Source organism: Danio rerio, chromosome 3, assembly GCF_049306965.1.
Source record: "Danio rerio strain Tuebingen ecotype United States chromosome 3, GRCz12tu, whole genome shotgun sequence".
Taxonomy (NCBI): Eukaryota; Metazoa; Chordata; class Actinopteri; order Cypriniformes; family Danionidae; genus Danio; species Danio rerio.
Genome location: NC_133178.1, coordinates 24,113,652 through 24,135,893, shown reverse-complemented (window position 1 = coordinate 24,135,893; position 22,242 = coordinate 24,113,652). Strand labels below are relative to the sequence as shown.

The 22,242-nt window shown below is 35.8% G+C and overlaps 2 protein-coding genes and 1 long non-coding RNA gene across 53 annotated transcripts in view; 2 read left to right on the top strand and 1 right to left on the bottom strand.

Moving 5' to 3' along the window:
* Positions 1 to 12,811, top strand: part of bptf (bromodomain PHD finger transcription factor) — a 41,998-nt gene extending 29,187 nt beyond the window's left edge. For 25 of the 50 annotated variants that reach the window (XM_073944489.1, XM_073944477.1, XM_073944486.1 and 22 more), the window contains 8 exons: positions 748 to 830; positions 1,030 to 1,255; positions 4,105 to 4,403; positions 5,967 to 6,140; positions 6,224 to 6,416; positions 7,773 to 7,857; positions 10,366 to 10,552; positions 11,353 to 12,811. In XM_073944489.1, coding sequence (XP_073800590.1) covers positions 748 to 830; positions 1,030 to 1,255; positions 4,105 to 4,403; positions 5,967 to 6,140; positions 6,224 to 6,416; positions 7,773 to 7,857; positions 10,366 to 10,552; positions 11,353 to 11,362 — 1,257 coding nt within the window. In that variant the 3' untranslated portion in view covers positions 11,363 to 12,811. The remainder of the gene's footprint in view (positions 1 to 747; positions 831 to 1,029; positions 1,256 to 4,104; positions 4,404 to 5,966; positions 6,141 to 6,223; positions 6,417 to 7,772; positions 7,858 to 10,365; positions 10,553 to 11,352) is intronic. The other 25 variants (XM_068218967.1, XM_073944483.1, XM_073944464.1 and 22 more) reach the window with 1 other exon arrangement.
* On the bottom strand, positions 12,716 to 14,343 carry LOC141381199 (uncharacterized). Its single transcript, XR_012400987.1, has 2 exons — positions 14,228 to 14,343; positions 12,716 to 14,084 (listed from the first exon to the last, which is right to left on the bottom strand). It is a non-coding gene; the product is annotated as an uncharacterized lncRNA (long non-coding RNA).
* A 598-nt stretch (positions 14,344 to 14,941) lies between these two features.
* kpna2 (karyopherin alpha 2 (RAG cohort 1, importin alpha 1)) lies at positions 14,942 to 21,995 on the top strand. Of its 2 annotated transcripts, none has more exons than XM_073938881.1 (11): positions 14,942 to 14,993; positions 15,091 to 15,192; positions 15,338 to 15,478; positions 16,765 to 16,850; positions 16,940 to 17,208; positions 17,307 to 17,401; positions 19,753 to 20,016; positions 20,104 to 20,337; positions 20,426 to 20,608; positions 21,377 to 21,526; positions 21,753 to 21,995. In XM_073938881.1, exons 2-11 carry the CDS (start codon positions 15,127 to 15,129, stop codon positions 21,840 to 21,842), a joined length of 1,578 nt encoding a protein of 525 aa, XP_073794982.1. In that variant the 5' UTR covers positions 14,942 to 14,993; positions 15,091 to 15,126; the 3' UTR covers positions 21,843 to 21,995.
* Positions 21,996 to 22,242: the final 247 nt, after the last annotated feature.

The window sequence follows — 22,242 nt, the reverse complement described above, 5'->3', positions numbered from 1 at the left end:
TATGTGACATATTTTGTCATATGTAATATTATAACATGAATACTACCTTTGCATGTTCTAAAATAAAGACTCTTGATACATTATGAGTAAAATCTAATGTTGATCAAACTATAAATTCTATAATTTGATATTAGTATAAAACAACTTTGTTAAAAATGATTCTTATGTAAAATACAGAATAGAATACAATATCTCTGTTCAGAATCAACTAAGGTGTTGAGGCCACAACATGGCTTTAATTAAATTCAGTTGAACCCTCCTTCAAAATACAATGGGTAGGGGAAAACGGTAAAGAAAAGTAATTGAGGTAAATGTATAAAATCTGTTCTTATGAATTAAAACTGTTATTAAGTTAACACTGTTACTGTCAGAATGTTTTTCACACATTGTAGTCTTTGGTCCATTTGCAAATTGCTTAGACCATTTTTATAGTAAAAGTGTCATATTTTTATCTGCTTATAGGACATTTGTCTAAATGCAGCCATTTATGCTAGTTTAGATTCAAATCTTGAGCATTTTAATCTGGCAATTACAATGTTTTGCAATTAAAGTTGTGTTAATTATGTTTTTGAAATAGATTTAAGTTTTTTGTTCCTCAAGGTGTTTGCTCCTGATTTCCTACAAATAAAGTACATTTTCTAAAAAACAGTTGACATTGCAGAAGTTTAAATGCTTATTAATGTTTTTACGGGTCTACACAAACAGAAAAGGTTCAAAAGGTTAAACGCTCTTCATTTTTTCACTCAGGTTGCCCAGAAGCAGAATGTGGCTATAGAGCAGTTAAAGCAGAAGAAAACCATGACTCCTGCTGAAAGAGAGGAGAACCAGAGGTAAAGACTTTCTTTCATCTATCTTTTTCTCATTTGTTCCTATTCAAGTAACTTTTTGTTCCAGAAATTATATTGATTTTTAAATCCCAACTAACAAAGCATTATTCGATCCACAGATAAACTGTATTTACTGAGCTCTTACTTAAGAATAGACTGAATTTAATGAGCCAGATCCATTGTCTTTTGTCTGTTCGGGCAGGATGATTGTCTGTAACCAGGTGATGAAGTTCATCCTGGATAAAATCGATAAGGATGAGAGGCAGGCGGCCAAAAAGAGGAAGCGGGAGGAGTCTGTGGAGCAGAAGCGCAGCAAACAGAACGCCAGCAAACTGTCGGCTCTACTCTTCAAACACAAAGAGCAGCTCAAAGCTGATATCCTGAAGAAAAGAGCTCTGCTGGATAAGGAACTGCAGCTGCAAGTGCAGGTAAGCAACAGCAAAAGACCAAACTTTCTCTGATTTACACTGATCTGAGATGCTTTTTCGTTCAGGATGTGTGTTTGAACTGTTAAGCTTTTTTTTTCTTTCTTTTTACAAATTCTAAGACCAACTCACTCCTGTCTGTTTCCTGTTCTGTTTTCTTTTGATACTTATATAAAAATTACTTTCATCTTCTAACATTATTAAATAGGGCTGGGCGTTTTGGCCTAAAAAAAAATCTAATTGAATCTAATCTTTAATTGAACATTTTAACTCTATTATGATTCATGAACGATTATTTTATTTATTTATTTTATGTTTTTAGTTCACTGAAAAGTTTTGTACAGTTTTGTATATGCTCACATATTACAAGTGAGAAGGGGGGATACTTGATTTTAATTGAAGGAATCGAGGGAAACACACACTATCTACTATCTATGATTATTTACTGAACATCAGCGTTGAACAACTGAAATTAAAACACACACTGCCTGAAACCAACAGTCACAAATATATTTGTACTTTTGGAAACTGAATTCTCTTCAATGTTTTTCATATTTAAAGTTAAATATAAGCAGTATCTCTTGTAAAAAAAATACTCTTTTATATCCTGTAAATAATGCTTAGTTCAGACTGCATGATTTTAGCCCCGTTTTTAACTCGCCGACAGGTTTTGAGAAATCACTGACAAATGCCTGAAATCACAGGCAAATCGGTGCTCGTGCATATGAGTGACAATCACACAGTATGAGCTATCAAAAACGCGATCTGAGAGAATCGACCAATGAGTCGACGATGCCTGCCAGATATTTGGCGAGCTAAATATCTGTGCAGAGTTTTGCTTGTTCTTCCTGTGCTCGCGTTCTCCGGTTTCCTCCCACAGTCCAAATAACATCCACCCTAAGCAATTGATCACAAAAAATGGTCAAGCTCTAAGTGAATACACCTCTTCTCAGCCATCCTTATCCGACACTTAGCTACAAGAAGCAAGAGGGGAGTCATCGAGATCTACCTGAGCTCAAACTCTCCTCTTGCCCTGCAACAGGAGGCAGCCCAGGGCTCGAGGATCTCTTAAGGTCTGGGCTCTCTCCCGGGACAGCATGCCAAACAAGCTTTAATATCAATCATCATCTAAGTGTGAAACCTTAAATATTTTAAACATCTTCTGTAAACAAATATTATAATGCAAATGATCATTTTATTGTAATGTAAAATATGCTGTCTCAATGCATCTTCGGTGCAGCTTCCAATCATCTTTAATGTAGTGCAAAGTGCGACGTTTAGTTACATTTTTTTGAGAGGCACCACACCTGTGAATTCGACACACAAGCTTCAATCATCCTTAACGGAGCAGGGTCGCATGATTCCACGTCGTGAGGAAGGTAATTAAAAAAATTGACCTGAAAATTTTTGATCGATTATAGATTCTGAATACTTTTCAATTAATTGCCCAACCCTACTATTAATCCCTGTTTTCTTATTTAAAAAATAATTGATCTTACCTCTTACTATAAAATCTATAAAGTCATATTTCATTTTTTTATAACTTCTATTATTTTCATTAGTAATCTATTTTGTGTAAAAGTGCCTGTCAAATGATTAAATATAATTCTTATCCTGTATTTAGCTCTGCTTTGACCTGGGGGATGTGCATACAATATTTATTTTTAAATCCAGCTTTTAGTAAGGGAACAAAACGTTAAAAAACAAATATGCAAATCCTTAAAGTTTTTATTTTATTTTCTAGGTTATTTAGAATGATTTTTAAGATGTATAACTATTTTAAGTTTTGTAATTCATAGTGTTCACAATATACATGTTATTTTTGAAAAAATAAATGAGTAGATTTTATACAGTTCATATGATAAAAAATTGATTTATTCCTATCTGGGTAAAGGGAAAGTGGACATACAAATAAAAATGTGCTAAAACATTTACTTACTCTTAGATGATTCCCAAGATTTTCTTTCTTTTGCTTGACACCAAAGAAGAAATCTTAAAGAATGTTGTACGTGGGTAACTACTATAGAAGTCGATAGTTACTATTTTTTTCATAATTCCACTGCCTCGCATGGTTCAGGATTGGTAGAGCTGCGCATCGATGAATTTGCTCTTCAGTGTTTGAACTCTCAGTAATGATTAAATCACACTGAACTGAGCTAAACTGAACTGAACTGAACTTAAACACTAAAACCTGAACCACACTGTTCCAGTTACTATGACCATTTATGTGAAGCTGCTTTGACACAATCTACATTGTAAAAGCGCTATACAAATAAAGCTGAATTGAATTGAATTGAATAATTCTTAAAACTATTATTTTTAGTTCACCAAAAGAAAGAAAATCAAGTTTGTGAAAAGTGTAAGTAAATGATGAAATAATGTTTATCCTTACAATTTGTATCAGTTTTATTCCTTTTAATGCTGCTCATTTTTGAATGATGCGGCTATTATATATTTCAAGCAATAATACATTCATGTGTAATTTAAAATTTCAAAGAATCTCTTAATTTTATAGTAAATCAAAAGAGGATACTATGACAACAATTAAAAGTTATTAAATTAAATTTAAAAATTATTCTAATTCAGTTAATCTGCATATTAGATATATTTTTGAAAGAAGTCTAGAGTAAAAAAAAAACTTGCTGTCAATTTACCATTACTGGAATGAATGACATAACAATAATATTTTGCACCATTTATGCCAGTCTTAGCAGTGTTTATCTAGCTGTAGAAGCACATGCTTTCATTTCCCACCCACATCTCGGCTTTTCTTTCTCACACACACATATTTAGAGTGCTGAATCTGCATGATGGCGCATGTTGAGTCATTTGCACATGTGTTGTGTTATCAGGAGGAGTTAAAGCGTGATCTGATTAAGCTGCGGCGGGAGAAGGAAAAGGCTCAGGCAGCAGCGGCTCAAGCAGCAGCAGCAGCAGCGGCAGCAGCAGCCGCCAGCACTCATGTTCATAGCGGTCTGTCCTCGTATACGGGCACAGTTACGTCACCCACGTCCACACACAAACGCAAGCGGGAAGAGGAGAGAGACGCCGCCAAGCCCAAACGCAAGAAGATGATCTCCACTACCTCAAAGGACAGCAAGAGGGACATCAAGTTGTACTGCATTTGCAAGACGCCCTACGATGAGTCCAAGTAGGAGAGCTTTCATATCGTTTTTTTTTCTTACTTGGAATTTATCAAGTTGTTATGTAACATTATCCACCAGAAGCTTTATCACTTGTCAAATATAAATGCAATTAATTATTAAGAATTAAAAAAATAATTAAGAATTATAAAAAATGAAGAATATAATTTTTTGTGTTTTATTTAATTGAATCTCATTTTTTTAAAACAATACTGTTTTGATTATTTGCTTCACAAGTAAAAAATACAATAATTATTGTCAAAATAATAGTCAATACGAGTTTAAAGGCAACACACTACATATATATATATTTTTTTATAGAGTTTTATTTTGTAATAATTTATTATAATGCTGCACAATATATCGTTTCAGCATCAATATCGCAATGTGATCTTTCACAGTAGTCACATTGCAGGATCTGCAATGTCAAGTTCAGCTTCAGTTTAATCATCCCTTGGGAAATTTGGGTGGAATTATACCTGACCAACAACTATATTGTTGAGTGCTTGTAAAGTTTAACCTTAATAGAGTGAAATAGTGCTTGCTTGATTTATTTTTAAGGCCTATGACTTTAAGATTTCAAGCGCATTTAAATTCTGTGTACAAGAAATCTTTTATGCAATAAAAACTATGCAGATTTAATTACTTACATTTGATTATTCAACGTATACAGTTATACTCGCAAATAAAAAGTCTATGAAATCATCACTATCTATATAAAATTATGAGTTCCAAATTGAGTTTGATTCATATCACAATAAAAATTGCAGAATTACAACTTTTCCAATATCGTGCAGCCCTAATTTAATACCATTGATATTGAAATTAGGTTTTGGGGGGGATTAACATAATTTAATATATTAAAAAGTTTTAAATGGACGCTATTTACCTCTTTGCATTGTATTTATCTATATATGTTCATGTTTGTATGTATGTATGTATGTATATCGGCACCTTAGAATTGTAAGGTTCTATCTGACATTTTTGTCAAAATTGAGTTATTGACATATTCTTATTAAATGACAACTTATTTACATTATGGCATGTTTTTTATAAGTTGTTTACATTTTAAGACTTTTTATTTAAAAAAAAACAAATGTTAAACACATACTGTTTGCCATGGAATGCAAAAACTTGAACTTGAAGTTCAATATCTCAAAATCATTCAGATCGCAGATAGAACATATATATCAGATTAATATGAACACATCTAGTGTGGTAAATGCATACTTTGAAAATATTCAAATATATATTATAGACTTAATTTAAAAATCATTCTTGGTTTGGCAGTGGAAATACAGTTTAACTTTGCGTTGTTATTCACTGATACTTTGCAACTGCTGATTAGTTGATTCACGTTTGATTCATAATTTTGATAAAACCTACTGTATATCAATTCTGTATAATTTGTTGAGTAGCTTTTAAAAAGTTATAGCTCAGGAAAAAAAAAAAACTTGTAAAAGAAAAGCAATTGGTAAAATACATTAAGTAACGGTAGAATTGTTTGCTGAAGCCCTTAAATATGGTTTTAAAGTCAATGTGAGATTGAAATGAGGTTGTTGTTGGTGCAGGTTCTACATCGGCTGTGACCTCTGCTCTAACTGGTATCACGGCGAGTGTGTGGGCATCACAGAGAAAGAGGCCAAGAAGATGGACGACTACATCTGTTCGGAATGTAAACGCGCTCAGGAGGGAAACACAGAGGAGCTTTACTGCATCTGCAGAACTCCATATGACGAGTCACAGTAAGCGCATGCTCTCATCATCACGTATATTTCAAAATGTACACGTAGAAGCACGTTTTCTGATTATACGGATTGTTTTATAGGTTCTACATCGGTTGCGATCGCTGTCAAAACTGGTACCACGGGCGCTGTGTTGGCATCTTACAGAGCGAAGCCACACACATCGATGAGTACGTGTGCCCGCAGTGCCAGTCTACTGAGGACGCCATGACTGTTCTGACGCCACTCACAGATAAAGACTATGAGGGGCTGAAGAGAATCCTGCGCTCCTTACAGGTTTGTACAAATACAGAGGTGTTTAGGGTATGTTTGCAGTTTGAAGCTGCGACTAAAAATGGTGTTTGCCTACATTTTCAGGACTTGCTATATGGAAAGGCTGATTTCATTTAAAAACATTATTGTGTTACCCTACGTTTACATGTTTGCATAAATTTATTTACATGGTTTTTGAAAATGACACCATTGTTGTCTCCATGCACTAAAAATGAATACATGAAACATTATTTTGTGAAAATGGTGCCATCCTACGGATATTACGTTTTCAGGAAAGCAGTTCATTCCTGGGTGGTTTATCTAAAAATCATCTTTTACTCCACCTCATGTCATTTCAAGCCTGTATGCTTTTTTTCATTTGTGTTATATAAGAGGGCTGGGTGATAAAATTGGTATGCATATTTATTGACTGAACACCATGGTCATAAAAGGTTCCATATGACGTTTTGGTATGAATCGCATAGTTATATTAAAATGTGGCTGCAATTTTGCGAAACCGTGATTAATGCAATTAGAACTAACCAATCTGCTTCACACTTTATATGGAATATACACATTTCAGAAACTGCTGACTAATTACCTCAGACAAACACAGCACATCCAAACAGTGCAGTGCTTTTTACTTTTCTCTGAGAAAACAATTGATCTTCGCTAAGTTATGAAAGACGTCATAGAAAATAGTGAAGGAAACTAAAGGATTGTGACTTCAGGTAAGAACAACAACACTGGTGAAACTGACTGCCATGTAGCATCAATGAGGAGATTGTAAATAAAAAGGATGTAAGGATGTCGCCAGAGTGGCTTTTTGGTTTCTTTTCTTGTGCATCCCAGCCACTGGCTCCCCATCTGAAAGATTTTGCCAGCAAAGGGGTAATATAGTCATTCAACTTCATAATTTGTAATGTTGCAGTGTGTATTTGAATAATGATGGTTGGTTTCTTTACTTAAAAGCTCAGATTTGATTATAATTATTTGTGTTGTTTACAGAGTTTGAGGTTTACTGTATCATTACCTGTATCATTACCTTAAAGTTTGCTTCGATTGTTCAGTATGTACACGTTACTATTGCACACACTTTGTAACATTTTAAGTTAAGTAACACAAAAAAATGATAATATTACTAAATCTGTTGTTAAAAGATATTCATTAAATAGCGATGTCAAATGATATAAAACATGATATTGTGATAATTTTATTTGCAATATCACACAGCCCTAATAAGAGATATTCTTAAAAATGTTGGTAATCAGAACATTATTGTTTGCATTAGCTTCTATTGTATGGTCAAAAAATACAATGGAAGTAAATAGGCTAACTGTGCAAGTTTGGTAATCATTGATGATGTTTCCTGTGTGTTAGTCCCATAAGATGGCGTGGCCATTCTTGGAACCAGTGGATCCGAATGATGCTCCAGATTATTATGGGATCATCAAGGAACCGATGGGTATGAGTGTTCTTTTCTCTTCTTCCCCCTAATATTTTTTTCTATTTTTGTTGTGTGACATCTGTAAAATTCAGCAGTTTGTATGTTTCCTAATGACCCTATTAGGTTATTCAAATGTTACTTTTCATGCATGTTAATGTAATGCAGCTGTTTGTAAATGTAACATTTTAAAGAGCCCATATTATACATGAAATAGGGTCATATCCTGGTTGTAAGGGTCTCCAACAACAGTCTAATATGCATGCAAGGTCAAAAAACACTTTCATGGTCTTATAATCTGCATTTATTTTTACCTAATTATCCCAGCGACTCCTGTATGAATCGTCCAGTGATTCATTTGTTCCCAAACCCCTCCTTAGCACGGAGCTAATCTGCGCTGATTGGACCGATGACAGTCTGTCGCGATTGGTCGACTGCCTTCAGTCAGAGAGGGAAATGGCCAATAGCTAATCAGCAATTTAAAAAGTAATCACAGTTCATACACGCTCGATAGTATAGACGTGGATTTCAGCTGCCACACTATGGCGAGTGGATAGTGCCACGGATAACCGAACGAAGGAGACAGTCGTGTACTGGCCATACCACACACACACAAAAACACACACACACCTCCGGATGACAACGCTCCCGCTTCCGCCCGCACCCGCCAGGTTTTAGCCTGAGAACCCGCTCCGTTTTCTGCCCGCCGCGCCCGGTCCCGCTAGAGCGGAGAACACAACCAAAAATCACCCAGTATACAGTCCAGACAGCCAAGCTGTCGTTCGTTCGTTCGTTCGTTCGCTCTCTCTCTCTCTCTCTCTCTCTCTCTCTCTCTCTCTCTCTCTCTCTCTCTCTCTCTCTCTCTCTCTCTCTCTCTCTCTCTCTCTCTCTCTCTCTCTCTCTCTCATACGCGCGCGTGCGCACTAACACACACACACACAAGCACCACGCAGACTCTCTCTTTCTAATTCGCATAGCAATATCCGTGATATTGCTAGACAGCCCGCTCCCGTCCCAAATTAAACCCGTTACCGACCGCTCCCGCGATTTATTCGGAAATTTATTCCCGCGGCTGTCCCCGCGCCAGATTTCTGCGGCGCGGGAATAAATTTCCGAATAAATCGCGGGAGCAGAACTCTAGCACGGAGCTCCATAAACAAACAGCACGCGTCGCGTTTTTAACGTGACTTTGCACGCGATAAGATCAAATATCCAGTTAACCTGATACAGTACACGCGGTTACAAGTAACAAATCACAACTAAATACATTTGCAAGCAAGAGTAAACGAGGCAACAACTTTAACCGCACGTACTTACACTTGAGAAATGGAAGAAACCCATCCTGACGTCCATCAGTTACTCTTTACTGATCCTTCCTTTAACAAACTCAGATGAAGTATTCTTTGTAGCATGTAGCTTCCAGAAGTTTCCAACTGCTTGGTTATAATGCTGAGGTTTCATCTTTGGGTAGAGACTCAATATATCCATCTGCAGTGTGACTTCAATCGACCGGCATGTTTGTGTGCGTGTGTTTGTGGGTGTGCGTGTGTTTGTGGGTGTGTGTCTGGGTTTCTGCGTCAGAGGGCGGGGCCTCAGGTTTGAAATCTCCCGGGTTTGCGCGTGCACGTGAATAACTTGGTTTCGTTCGTACGTCATGGCGAAACACCTAATGAGTCGGTATCAAGGCGACTCGTTTGAAGCACTATGAGTCGACTCTTTTATAGATGAATCAACCGTTTTAAACACTGTATTCTTACAGATTTAAGCCTTAGCTGGATACTTCGCTTCACTTAGAGCTGTGTTACACACTACATGGAGGGGAATTTTCAAAAACCCATAATATGGGCTCTTTAAACATCAAATTGTAGAACTTTTTTTAAAACTGATAGTTCACCCAAAAATGTTCATTTATCATTTACTCACGCTCTAGTTTTTGTAAACGTTTATGAATTTCTTGTGTTGAACACAAAGCAAGGTGTTCTAAAATTTGTTGGAAAAAAGCAGCCATTGACATCCATAGTAGGAACAGAAAATACTATGGAAATCTATGGCTGCTTTTCCTCATGGAAAAAGTGAGTTCATAAAAAAATTAATTCAAACCGGTTTAGAACAAGTGGAGCAATAATTGAAGACAGAATTAAATTTTTGTGTGATCTATCAACCTATGTGTGCTTTCAAAACTGTTGAGAAGCAGTATTTATTGGAGAGCCAAACACTTATCATGCGATGTGTACCTTGGTAAAAAAAAATGCTGTTAAAATCACTGAAGCTGAAAAATGATCATCTTTGTGCTGTTACCTACCTAATGATGAGAGAATTATTAGGAAATATCAACCATTTTCAGCAGTGACTAGACTTCTTGTCAGCTAGCAGTCAAATATGACAAATGTGTGACTTATAAGGTCTTTGAAAAGAATTTCACCATTTTGATAATTTATTGTGTTCATGTACTAATTTTTAATAATGTATCTTTGTTTTAATAATTGGTTGTATTATTTTCTTCTCTCCTTGCATTTCCGTTGCATGCAGACCTTTCTACAATGGAAGAGAGGATACAGAAACGCTTTTACAGCAAACTCACAGAGTTCGTAGCGGACATGACCAAAATCTTCGACAACTGCCGCTACTACAACCCCAGCGACTCGCCTTTTTACCAGTGTGCGGAGTTCCTGGAGTCCTTCTTTGTACAGAAACTCAAAGCTTTCAAAGCAAGCAGGTAATTTCCACTTGTACGCACATATAAAAGAGCTGGATAGAATGGTTTTAAACGTACTTGTACATATGTTCATGTAAGCCTATGGATTTAAGTTGAAAAGGAATTTAGCATCAAGCATCAAAACAGTATAAGAATAATACAGCATTTTGTGTACTTTATAATCTGATTGCATTTATTTTTATCTATTTGTATATGTATATGCTTTGTGTAAATAAAACCAGTTTTGTACTTTTAACATGACTCAAAAACAGATTCAAAAAGATTTCAAAAACAGTGACTCTAATTCATATTTATGTATTTTTGGCAACATATTGTAAATATTCAAAATAACTAAGTTACTGCCCCATTGAATTATTTCAGTAATTTTTTTCAAAATAGTGAACCATCACATATTTGCTAAGCAATTATCGGTTTAATTTGCACTTTAACACAAAAGGCTGCATGTTTCAGTTGGCCCCAGGTAAGAGGGTGCTTTTAGCCATTTGTTTTAGTTTTAGAAATTGTCTACTGTTTAGTTTGCACTAGTGTTTGTCATTTGTCTGTTCCATTGCATTGACTTCCATACATCCAGTTTTATTTTGTGCCTGCCTATCTAGTCTTCATTCACACTATGAATGTTCCTGCATTTAATCTATTTTAGTTTTGACGCAATCATCGTCATCTGTCGTCCGAATTCTCTGACTGGCATTCTATCTTCTTATTTTTCTGTTTTTATTTCAACTGCAGTATGCTAATAACATCACCATTTGTGTTTGTGCTTCATGCATGTCATTCATACGACCCATTATTCTCTCTTGCAGATTGTCTTAAGTCATAGTGGCTGAAGGGGCGGAGTCACTCTTTATTAGCGAATCACGGAACATGCTGTTTTATTAACAGCGGAAACTGGTGTACATTTAAGTGAAACGAGTCGCTCAGTTCGGAGGTTGAGAATCCTGTCAATAAAAGCCAAAAACTCCAGTGAAGCCTTTGACAATCAGAGAGCGGCAGCCATGTTGAAACACTGCGAACACAAAAATCAAGGGAAATGCTGTCTGTGCATATATATGTATGATCCTGTTTTTTTGTTTTGTTTTTTTTTTCATCATAATGTTTGCTGGTCACATGATGTTATTTATGGTGTTTACATGAATGCATGATCATATTTATCACGTGGATTGGCTTGATTAAAAGCATTTTAAGACTTTTCTTTTCAGTTGCATTGTAATGTGCTCGACTTTCAGCTGGTTCGCTCATCTGTTCGGGTTTTCATTGAGAGGTCTAATGAATTTTGTGTAGTTTTCGCAGAAAATTACGCAGTTTCAGTTGGCTTGAATAAAAAAAAAAAGGTTAAAATAGTTTTAATTCCTTTTATTAGGATTTCAATGTTGAAATAAAGGACCATGCTTTATAAACGGTTTAATTTGTATGATTTTATTTTTATTTTGTAAACGTAATCTGACTTCACAACCAATCTAAATGACTGAAAAGGCATTCCCGGTGTATTGTACCAACATGGCTGCCATTCCTTTTACTCCTGAAGCAGTCCCCCCCACTCTCTGTTCCCATGTTGCGGATTTCATATTTGTGGATGTTCAATAAAACCAAAGGGCTTTTAACCTCATTCTCTCTGTATTCTCTAGGTCTCATAACAACAAACTACAGTCATCAGCCTCATAGAATACAACCACATGCTGTTCTAAATAAACTTTGAACATTTAATTCAAGATGGAACTCTTTCCCAGTCAGCCAGCATCGCTCATAGCCACATCGTTTGGTGGAAAATCGGACAGAAAAGCTGTGGGTTTGGATCAGGAATGGACGGTTTACATTTTTGGTTGTTCAAACAATGAGTTTTGACTGGGATGCTGTCCTGGCGGATTTCTTATTGGATTAAACGCCTACAAAAATGTTTTTTTGTGAGTTTTTAAAAACCTTTCGGAATCGCGTTCGCATTATCCAGGACAGCAGGAGTCTATCATGGGTGCACCCGTTGTTTTGTTGTTTTTTTTCTCCTCTCTATTTCATAAGATTCATCATACTACTTCAGAAGTGGAATGTGGGCGCAATGGGCTTATTTGTTTTTAAGCAATGGGGTAGAACAACCTACCTAAAATAAGGAAGCATTGCTTGCGTTGAGGACTGATGAAAGTGCTAGTAGAGAAGGTATCATGTTTGTATAACTTGTCTTTTTTTTTTTTTTTTGTATTACAACTGAAGAAATATTGATGTATATGAAACAAATAAATGGAGGGGACGGGATTCTCTCTTCTACATTGATTAAGATGTCTCTATATTCTTTCCATTTGAAAAGCAGTACCTAATGTAATCCTCAGTAGACCCCCTGAACAATATGCCGATTCATATTTTGGAAAATTCATATTGGATTTCTTTTTAGAATATGGTGTATTCGTGGATAGATTCATGATCTTAACACAACGGTTCATATTTGTGTGTGGGTTGTGTTAAAAGGCGCACAACAAACCACATATTTTCTCATGTTTATAGTTGAGGATATACTAAATACAATAAACTTTTTTTGTTATATTTTTAAGTGCACTTTTTCCATCTTGGTACAGACTTTGTATGGCAATAACCATGTTCATTCTATGATTTTAGGATTATAATATTCTATAAAGTCTTTTTATTTATGTGACTTTCGTATACTTTGCATCATTTGTTTCAAAGCTAGCTGCAATCCCAGATCTATATATTCATAAACTTTAAATAGTAGTTTTAATGAACTGAATTAAATGGGGTGACATGAAGGCTCAGTGGTTAGCTCTGTCCCCTCACAGCAAGAATGTTGCTGGTTCGAGTCCCAGCTGGGTCAGTTGGCATTTCTGTGTGGAGTTTGCATTTTCTCCCCATGTTCGCGTGGGTTTCCTCTGGGTGCTCCGGTTTCCCCCACAGTCCAAAGCCATGCGCTATAGATCAATAAACTAAATGGGCTATATGAACAGCTAGTGTTTTTCAGCCAATGATGAACTTTCAGTGAAAGCTCTATGTGACTATTTTCAATTTTACAGTTTCTTTTACAGCATTAATGTTGTAATTCAGATATAATCAGTTAAATAGCATCCATTTGATTGTAAAAGTGTAAAAAGAGACGAAAAACCGTTTAAACGCAGGTGCCACCATTAGCAGCAGGCTAGCTCAGAAACTCTATTTAAAATACTGAAGTAAAATTAATTTCCATATTTTAAAGACATGGCATGGAAAAATATAGTTTAATGCAGGGCTTCTTGTTTGGTCTGATACCCACTTTTTGTGTCGTATCTCAGGCAAGCAGTGAAGATCGCTGTTTTTTTAATTTTTTTAAAGAAATTAGAAATTTAACTGGCCAATTTTGTATGGACGACAATCTCTGAGGCTGGCTGAATGAAATTAAACGTATGTGTACATTTACCCCATTGGTCGTAGTATTTGAGTGTGTATGGATTTTTCCTAGTACTGGATTGCAGCTCGAAGGGCATCTGCTGTGTAAAACACATGCAGGATAAATTGGCGGTTCATTCCACTGTGGTGACCCCTGATGAATAAAGGGAATAAGCTGAAGGAAAACGAATAAAAATGTCATTAACAATAGGCAAGCTGTGTTACCATCAACGTAAGCTGTTTTTCAAGCCCAAAGAAAGTGTAGTTTCACTTACAAGTTCTACAGTTACATAATTTAAACCGTGAAATGATACATACCTTCCACCAACTTCTATTGTTTATCATTTGTTAGCGTACAATGGTGTATAAATGTTCTGTCTCCATTCAGTAACGTTAAACACGTGGTGTTGTTGCTTCATATCCGTCAATTCTTCACAGAATTTTAAACATCAGAATGCCAAGCGCCATTGACCAATCAGAATTAAACTTAGAGCTCATTTGCCCCTCCCTTAACAGAAAAACATCAAAAAGAGACAGTATATTTTATTAAAAATGAATAATTAAGCTTATCTTACATTTACACAGTCACTGTAGTATTGTTTAAATGTGGGTATAAAACGAAACAAATATTAAATGTGGGTGGAAATGAATCCACAACCTCTCAACAACAACATATGATAAATATATTTACTGAAAGTAAAATAATCCGGCTTTTAAACGTCAACCCAATAAGTCCAACCAGGTATCAGTAACAAAGGGAGACCCAAAATATTCATGTATATTTCTGAAATGTATATTCTGAAAATGTAATGCATTTGTATCTGTTTGAAGGTCATGTATCTTTTTAAAGCCCAAAATATTCAAGTTCATAATCGGCATTCTCAGCAGATCTCGCGATAATGTGTGACCCACGTCTTCACGCCAGCGGTGTGATTTTTCAAAACGGCCCAATAGGAAGATGCTTTTGCTCGAACAGGCCAATCAGATTGTTCAAACCGCGAGTTTAAAGATCTGTGTCATACTTCCTCCTCCACAGTCCTTTGGTTGAAAGTGGTGAGTTCCTACTTTTGCTCGTATTTAAATAGTATGTTAATACCATTATATAAAGATGTATTTATGAAATGTGAATTGATTGTGATGTATTGTTGTTTTATATGTCACGGATATATTTTATTTTCCAGGCTACGACACACTGTGATCAATCAAACTCCATTAAAATGTCTGCTGCAAATGAGAACACCGCTCGACTCACTCAGTTCAAAAACAAAGGAAAAGATGCCACTGTAAGTGACCACTTTGCATTATAGATAACATGCTATAACAGAATAGCATGAAAACAGCATAAAGAGAGTCGAATGTTATTGTTACTTTTTAAATATATCGTATTTCAGATTAGCTTTCATATAAATGTTAAATACTGTAATCTAGGAGCTGAGACGTCGAAGGATCGAAGTCAACGTCGAGCTTCGTAAAGCAAAGAAAGACGAGCAGATTTTGAAGAGGAGAAACGTGAGCAGTTTTCCGGATGAGGCCACCTCTCCTCTCCAAGAGAAAAGCCAGAACTGTCAGGTATGCAGATCAGCCGACTTGCTGCTCAAGATCAGTAAACTCAAGAAATTTCAAATAAGACACTTTGGTTGTTATTACTCTACTTCCCAAATTAGCTGAGCCCCCAAAATGAATACTCTGTCATTTACTCGTCATTTTTAATTTTAACTCTTTCTAAGTTTTGTTGGACACAAAAGTATATATAGTTATTAAGAAGAATAAAGGAAACCTGTAACCTTTGACTTCCATACTAGGAGATACAAATATGGAAGTCAATGGTTAAAGCTATTCCGCTCCCTGTAAAAAAAATAATAATTTGTGTTCATCAGAATATAGAAACTCATAAAGTTTTGAAACCATTTGAGGGTCAGTAGATAATGAGTGTATTTTCATATTGGGGTGAACTATTCCTTTTAAAGATTTAAGGCAAGGCAGGTTTATATAGCACATTTCATACACCGTGGTAGTCCAAAGTGCCTTACTGTACATAAACAGAAATAAAAGAGACAAGAAAATAAAGACCAATAATAAAAGGGATTAATTTTTAAAAAATGTTTTAAGAGTTAAAACAAAAAGACAATAGTGTGATCTGCCAGATGTAGCACAGTGCTTATTCAGTAAAGGCACAGCTAAACCGATGTGCTTTCAGAATAGTTTTGAATGTACCTAATTCGGAGCTTAAATGTTGCTTTAAATATGCAAATGATTTGATTTAAAAATACACTTTTTGCATGTATCTCTACAGCAAAAATGTAAACACTGGTTCAGGTTCAAAAGTTAGTTTCAACTTTTGTTTTTCTGACGCATTAATTCAGAAAATACACCAAAACCGCTAGATATTTTTAATACTTGTAATTTTATTTTTTGAGTAAATATGTATATGTCAAATTTTGTATAAGTGCTTCTCACTGTAAAAAAAATAAAATAAAATAAACTTTAAAATTAGTAAAGTATTTTACAAAAGTACATGAGGCACAAGAAGATAGTTGATGCATATGCACAAGTTTGGCATATGCAAGTGCTGCTGGAATGGATATCCATGGCTTTGTCCTGGATGGGGGAAAATACTTTAGAAATGTATTGCAATTTTAAATCTACAGACATGTGTTGATAACGTGCTAAAATAAACCCTAAAGTGTTTTGGATTTCCTTCTGATACCCTAAAAAATGTAATATGAAAGGCCAAAGGACCAAACTTGCAATATTGAGATGTGCGTTTTTTTTTTTTTTTTCGTTTTTTTTTTTTTTGCCTGTAAGGTCTTGCCTTCAATGTTACACCTCATAAAATCTCCATTCTGTTCATACAGGCACAGCACTGGACAGTGGAGGAGATTGTAAATGGTGTGAATAGTAATAACTTGGAGACTCAAGTCCAGGCCACACAAGCTGCCAGGTAATTCCCAGTAGATTGCTTATACATGTGCAGATAGCTCTATTCATCTCAACTTGTATTTAAGCTTCATTTCTTACACTGACATGCAGGAAGTTGCTGTCAAGAGAGAGACATCCACCTATTGACCGCATAATCAGTGCTGGTCTGATTCCTAAGTTCGTGGGCTTCCTGAGCCTGGTAGACTCTCCTCCTATACAGTTTGAGGCGGCCTGGGCTCTGACCAACATTGCATCTGGAACATCTGACCAGACCAGCGCCGTGGTCCAGGGAGGGGCAATCCCAGCATTCATCAGCCTCATCTCGTCACCACATGCTCATATTAGCGAGCAGGCAGTTTGGGCTCTTGGAAACATCGCTGGTGGGTGCTAAGTAGAATATTTCAGTTAGATCCCTTAATTTTCTTTTTAATGTGGGTGTACAAATTGATTTGTTCTTTTTGTGTTTGTGTGTGTGTAGGTGATGGTTCTGGGTATAGGGATAGAGTCATTAAGCATGGTGCAATCCCCCCCCTCTTGGCTCTGCTGGCTGTTCCTGATTTGTCTGTGTTTCCTGTAAGTTATTTATATAGATGGATTTAAATTGGTTTTAAAGTTATTCTCAGATGGGTGTCCATTGTAATTTGGTAAAAATAATTTTGAGAAATGTATTTATTGCAATATTACAATCTAAGTTGGTTAAAATATTGTTGTTGTTGTTATTATTATTATTATTATTATTATTATTATTATTATACCAAATAATGTGAAGCTGATTTAGACCAATTTACAGATTGAATATCGCAAAAATTTGTCTTTTTATGACTTTTTAAGAAGTTTTAAAAATAACTATTCCTCAGATAATTAAGTATCAAAAACATTTGATAATTAGTGAGGACAACATTTGTAATTAAATAGTGAAAGGCAAATTCCGAATGTTTCAGAATTTGCGCATGAAAATGTAAGAAAACCCCAGACAAATTCATTATATTTTCATGCACAAATTCTGAAACATTTGGAATTTGCCTTTCACTATTTAATTACAATTCTTGTCCTCCGTAATTATCAAATGTTTTTGACCTGATTCTCAAGCAAATAATAAAAATTATCGGTTTAATTAGTTTTGTTCTTGTTTATTTACACTCTAAGCTTAATAGATATTATTATTATTATATTAAATTTATTATAAAGGTATACACTTAAGATTTACTTTAAACCTTGGGCTCTTTTCACAATCCATGCGCAGGGTGCAAACGCATTAGGGCATGTCAGAATCCACTTTTTCTTAAATAATGAGGGAAAAAATCCGCTTTGCGCCATGGCGCATGGTCTGAAAGGGTTCAGCTTATTTTATTAATGAGTTATAGATGTGTTTTGAGAATAAACCAATCAGAGTCTCATCTCTCATTCCCTTTAACAGTGCGTTGCATCGCACCATAGCGCATTTGCTATTTACATGACGTAAGTGGAAAAACTGAGCGTTTCACTAGCAAGAAAACAGTTAAACAGAGCATCTACAGCGCGAGAATGAGAAATGAGCCTCCTTATTAACTTTCACGTTTGTGGATAGGGAAACGTGTCATACGCACCGACATCAATTAGCCTATAAGTAATTAATTTAGTTTAAGCGCAAAGATTAGTTTTAAAACTATTTCTAAAATCTGTTCTAATTTCCAGCAAACAAATAAATGAACAATAATAACGAAGTGTGTTCAAAAACCTGAGTTATATCCTAATACACATGCTACTCCCATATGGTCTGAAACCTGACAGGTGGGCAAATCTAAGCTCGTTTTTAATTAAGCAAATATAAATATGCATATAATACTGCTAAAAATAATACATTATACATTAGCAAATTGTCATGAATGAACTGAAAAAGCCTCCCGGGATGAAGGCATGAAAGTATAGTTTTTATATTAATTTAGGCTTGAAAATAATCTTTTGTAATATTTTTAATCCTTAATATGTATTATATTTTAATTTTTCATATGTAAAGATTTTTGCGTATTGCTCTACATTTTGTGTGTATTAAGCAGTGTGTAAGCGAGGCGCACAACTAACGTGCTCTGCTGGACAATAGACCGGCTTTGTTCAGGTCTATAGAACCGACTATTATAGTTTCTCAAAATAGCAATGCACCTCAACACGCCATCTTTTTTTAGATCAGAACGCCTATGGGCGCACATATGATTGTAAAATAAAATAATTGTGTTTTTTTTTTTTTTTTTTTTTTTACAAATTTGATGACTACAAATTGCTAATTGCAACTTGTAACATTCTCCCTATAAATTTACATTTAGAAAACCTATTAATGTATTACATTTTTTTTTAATCCGTCTATAAGCTTCTACTGGTCCAGAACTCAGCTGCCCACATCATCACTAAACTCTTTTTCACCATATTACCCCCATTTTACAAAATCTGCACTGGCTTCCAATCCAACCTAGAGTCGATTATAAAATCGTCCTGCATACTTTTTAAGGCTATCCATAACCTCACACCAGCTTATTTGTCTGATCTCTTCCATATCATCACTCATTTCTGCTCCCTTAGATCCTTCTCCTCCATACACTCTGTTCCCTCTGCCAAAGCTATTTGGCTATTTGTATTTTATAATCTTCTCTTTTTTTTTTTTTTTTTTTTTTTTAAATATACTGTGGGTTTATTTTTAAATTATTGAATTGTGTATATTTGTTGTACAGTGATCATGGGTTCTTGAAAGGTGTATTGCATAAAACGTATTTAAAATTATTAGCTAAAAAAAATTAAAATAAAGGTTTTTACATGTATTATCTCTAAACCTCAAACAATGTTGTTTTTGGTGTTCAGGACTATTTGTTTTAAACTGTAGTGAGCATGCATTACCGCTAGATGGCGTGAAAGCTGTGTAGAATTACCCTGACCAGCCAGTTTTTCTTCTACAGGCTGGTTACCTGAGGAACGTCACATGGACCTTGTCAAACCTGTGCCGCAATAAGAACCCTGCACCACCTCTGGAGGCTGTGAAACAGATACTACCCACACTCATCTGCCTTCTGCAGCACAGTGACAAAGAAGTGCTTGCGGACACCTGCTGGGCCATCTCTTACCTGACCGACGGGCCCAATGATCGCATTGAGGTTGTGGTGAACGCCGGTGTGGTTCCTCGACTGGTGCAGCTACTGGCATCTGGGGAGCTGTCCATTGTGGTAAGTTGGTGGAAAGTAGTGAACTCTTGAGTTATACGTTTAAAATGGTAAATTTAATAATAACTTTTTTATTTTTTCCTGCCACAGACCCCCTCACTACGTTCTATTGGTAACATTGTCACTGGCACAGATGAACAAACGCAGGCTGTGCTGGAGGCTGGTGCTCTTCCCATGTTCCCAGCTCTGTTGCGCCACCAAAAGAGCAACATTCAGAAGGAGGCGTCCTGGACTCTCTCCAACATCACGGCTGGCAGAGACTATCAGATTCAGGAGGTCATCAATGCTGGCATTGTGCCGTACCTGGTGGAAGTTCTCAGACGAGTATGTCACCACATGAACACAATACAATACTTGTTCATGAAGTTAATTTATTTTCAACTTAATTTTTTCTCTCTCTTGCCTCATGCAGGGTGATTACAAGACCCAGAAGGAGGCTGTTTGGGCAGTGACCAATTATACCAGCGGGGGCACAGTAGAGCAAGTGGTTTACCTAGTTCAAGCCAACGTATTGGAGCCCTTGTTGAACCTGCTCTCCACTAAGGACAGCAAAACTATTCTGGTCATCTTAGATGCCATCACAAATATCTTTTTGGTATGAGTCAATTTTAAGTTGAGGGTAAATGAGTTTTATTGATCTTATTGAAACCAAGTATAGATGATTTTCATCTCGACTGCTACATCTCAAAATAAGGAGTGAATCAGATTTTATTAAATTTTTCTCTAAGAAGTTTGTCACATGTTGCCACTTGTGTGTTCAGTAGCTCTTCTGTCATGTGTGCATTTACAGACCAATTTATTTGCCCTCCTGTGAATTTTATTTATTTTTTAAAATATTTTCTAAGTGATGTTTAACAGACAAGGGCATATTTTTTATTTTTTAAATGCATCCTACTGAGGAAAAAATATAAAGGGAAGTCTTGTTTCTTTTAGTTTGACTGGAATAACAAAAAATACAATTAAACTGTTAACTGGTGAGGTTGATGTAATTGGCCCGACTACTCTAAATCTCTGGATGCTAATCTTGCAAAATGACTAGTGATAATGATGTTTTGTTCTGATATTTAGTTACAATATTATTTGGTATAATCCCCTCTGACCCACACACAGTTATGACTCACTTTGGCTTCGTTATTTCAGATTGACTGAAAGAACTGATTAATCCAATTTTCTAGTCGCATAAATTAAGGAAACATCACAAACTTTCTGTCTGTGCATTTAAAGTTTTACTTAGTAAATGCATTTACTTTGTAGTCTGAGCACATTATTTTTATTCCAATAGTCCATTAATGCAAATAGGTAGATCTGGAACATGACATTATTTTGTTGTTCCTCTGTTAATATAACTTTGTTTTGTTTTTAGGCTGGAGAGAAGATTGGTGAGGTTGAAAAGCTGTGTTTGATGATTGAGGAGTGTGGTGGCCTGGACAAAATCGAAGCTTTGCAGTCTCATGAAAATGAAATGGTTTACAAGGCCTCCCTCAACTTAATTGAAAAATATTTCTCTGGAGAGGTGGGTTGATCAAATTTTGAATCTCTAGTTGCGCATTATGCATTCTTTTTTTGTGTGTGTAGAGTTTTATCAGTCTGCATATTAAAACTCTGAATTATTATACATTCCACAGACGGGATGGGGGGGGGGGGGGGGGGGTAATCTCAACTTTGAAGTTTAGTTTTATCTTTTGCTTTTAATTCTTTCAAGAACTGCTTTTCCTAAATCCCTGATTTCTGTCTTGCAGGAGGAAGAGGATGAATGTGTCGCACCTGAAGCTACAGATGATGGTTATGCATTCCAGATCAACGAAAACCAAAGCACTTTCAACTTCTAAATGTCTGACCTGTGAAATACTTTTGTATGATTGTTCCGATCATTTCTGCACGCCACTTATCTTGTTCATGTTTGTCTCTGTTTGGACCTCGTGCTCCAAGTTGTACATATGAATCTGTCAGTTTTAATTGTTGCAAATAAACCAACCGAAAAAGAACCAAAGTTGTTTTCTTCTATATTCAAGACATGGACTAAATAAAATATGAATAAACAATAAAGAGGAAAGACTGATGTTAACCGCCAAGTGAAATAAGTGTATATCCTACAGCACTATGAATATCAAGTAGGTCTGATGTCACAGTCTGGGCGGTTTAAGCGGCTCCACAGACACCTTGCAAACCACATTTCCTCAAATCGGTCGCCCATAAGCGATACAACTTTTCCCTCAAGGTCTTGGAATG

What these genes read in the sequence shown, in the direction of transcription:
- kpna2 (XM_073938881.1), top strand. Translation starts at nt 15,127, where the DNA reads ATGTCTGCTGCAAATGAGAACACCGCTCGACTCACTCAGTTCAAAAAC. An exon ending in GGCTCTTGGAAACATCGCTG is followed by an intron (nt 17,209 to 17,306) that starts GTGGGTGCTAAG and finishes GTGTGTGTGTAG; the next exon opens with GTGATGGTTCTGGGTATAGG. An exon ending in AAAAATATTTCTCTGGAGAG is followed by an intron (nt 21,527 to 21,752) that starts GTGGGTTGATCA and finishes TCTGTCTTGCAG; the next exon opens with GAGGAAGAGGATGAATGTGT.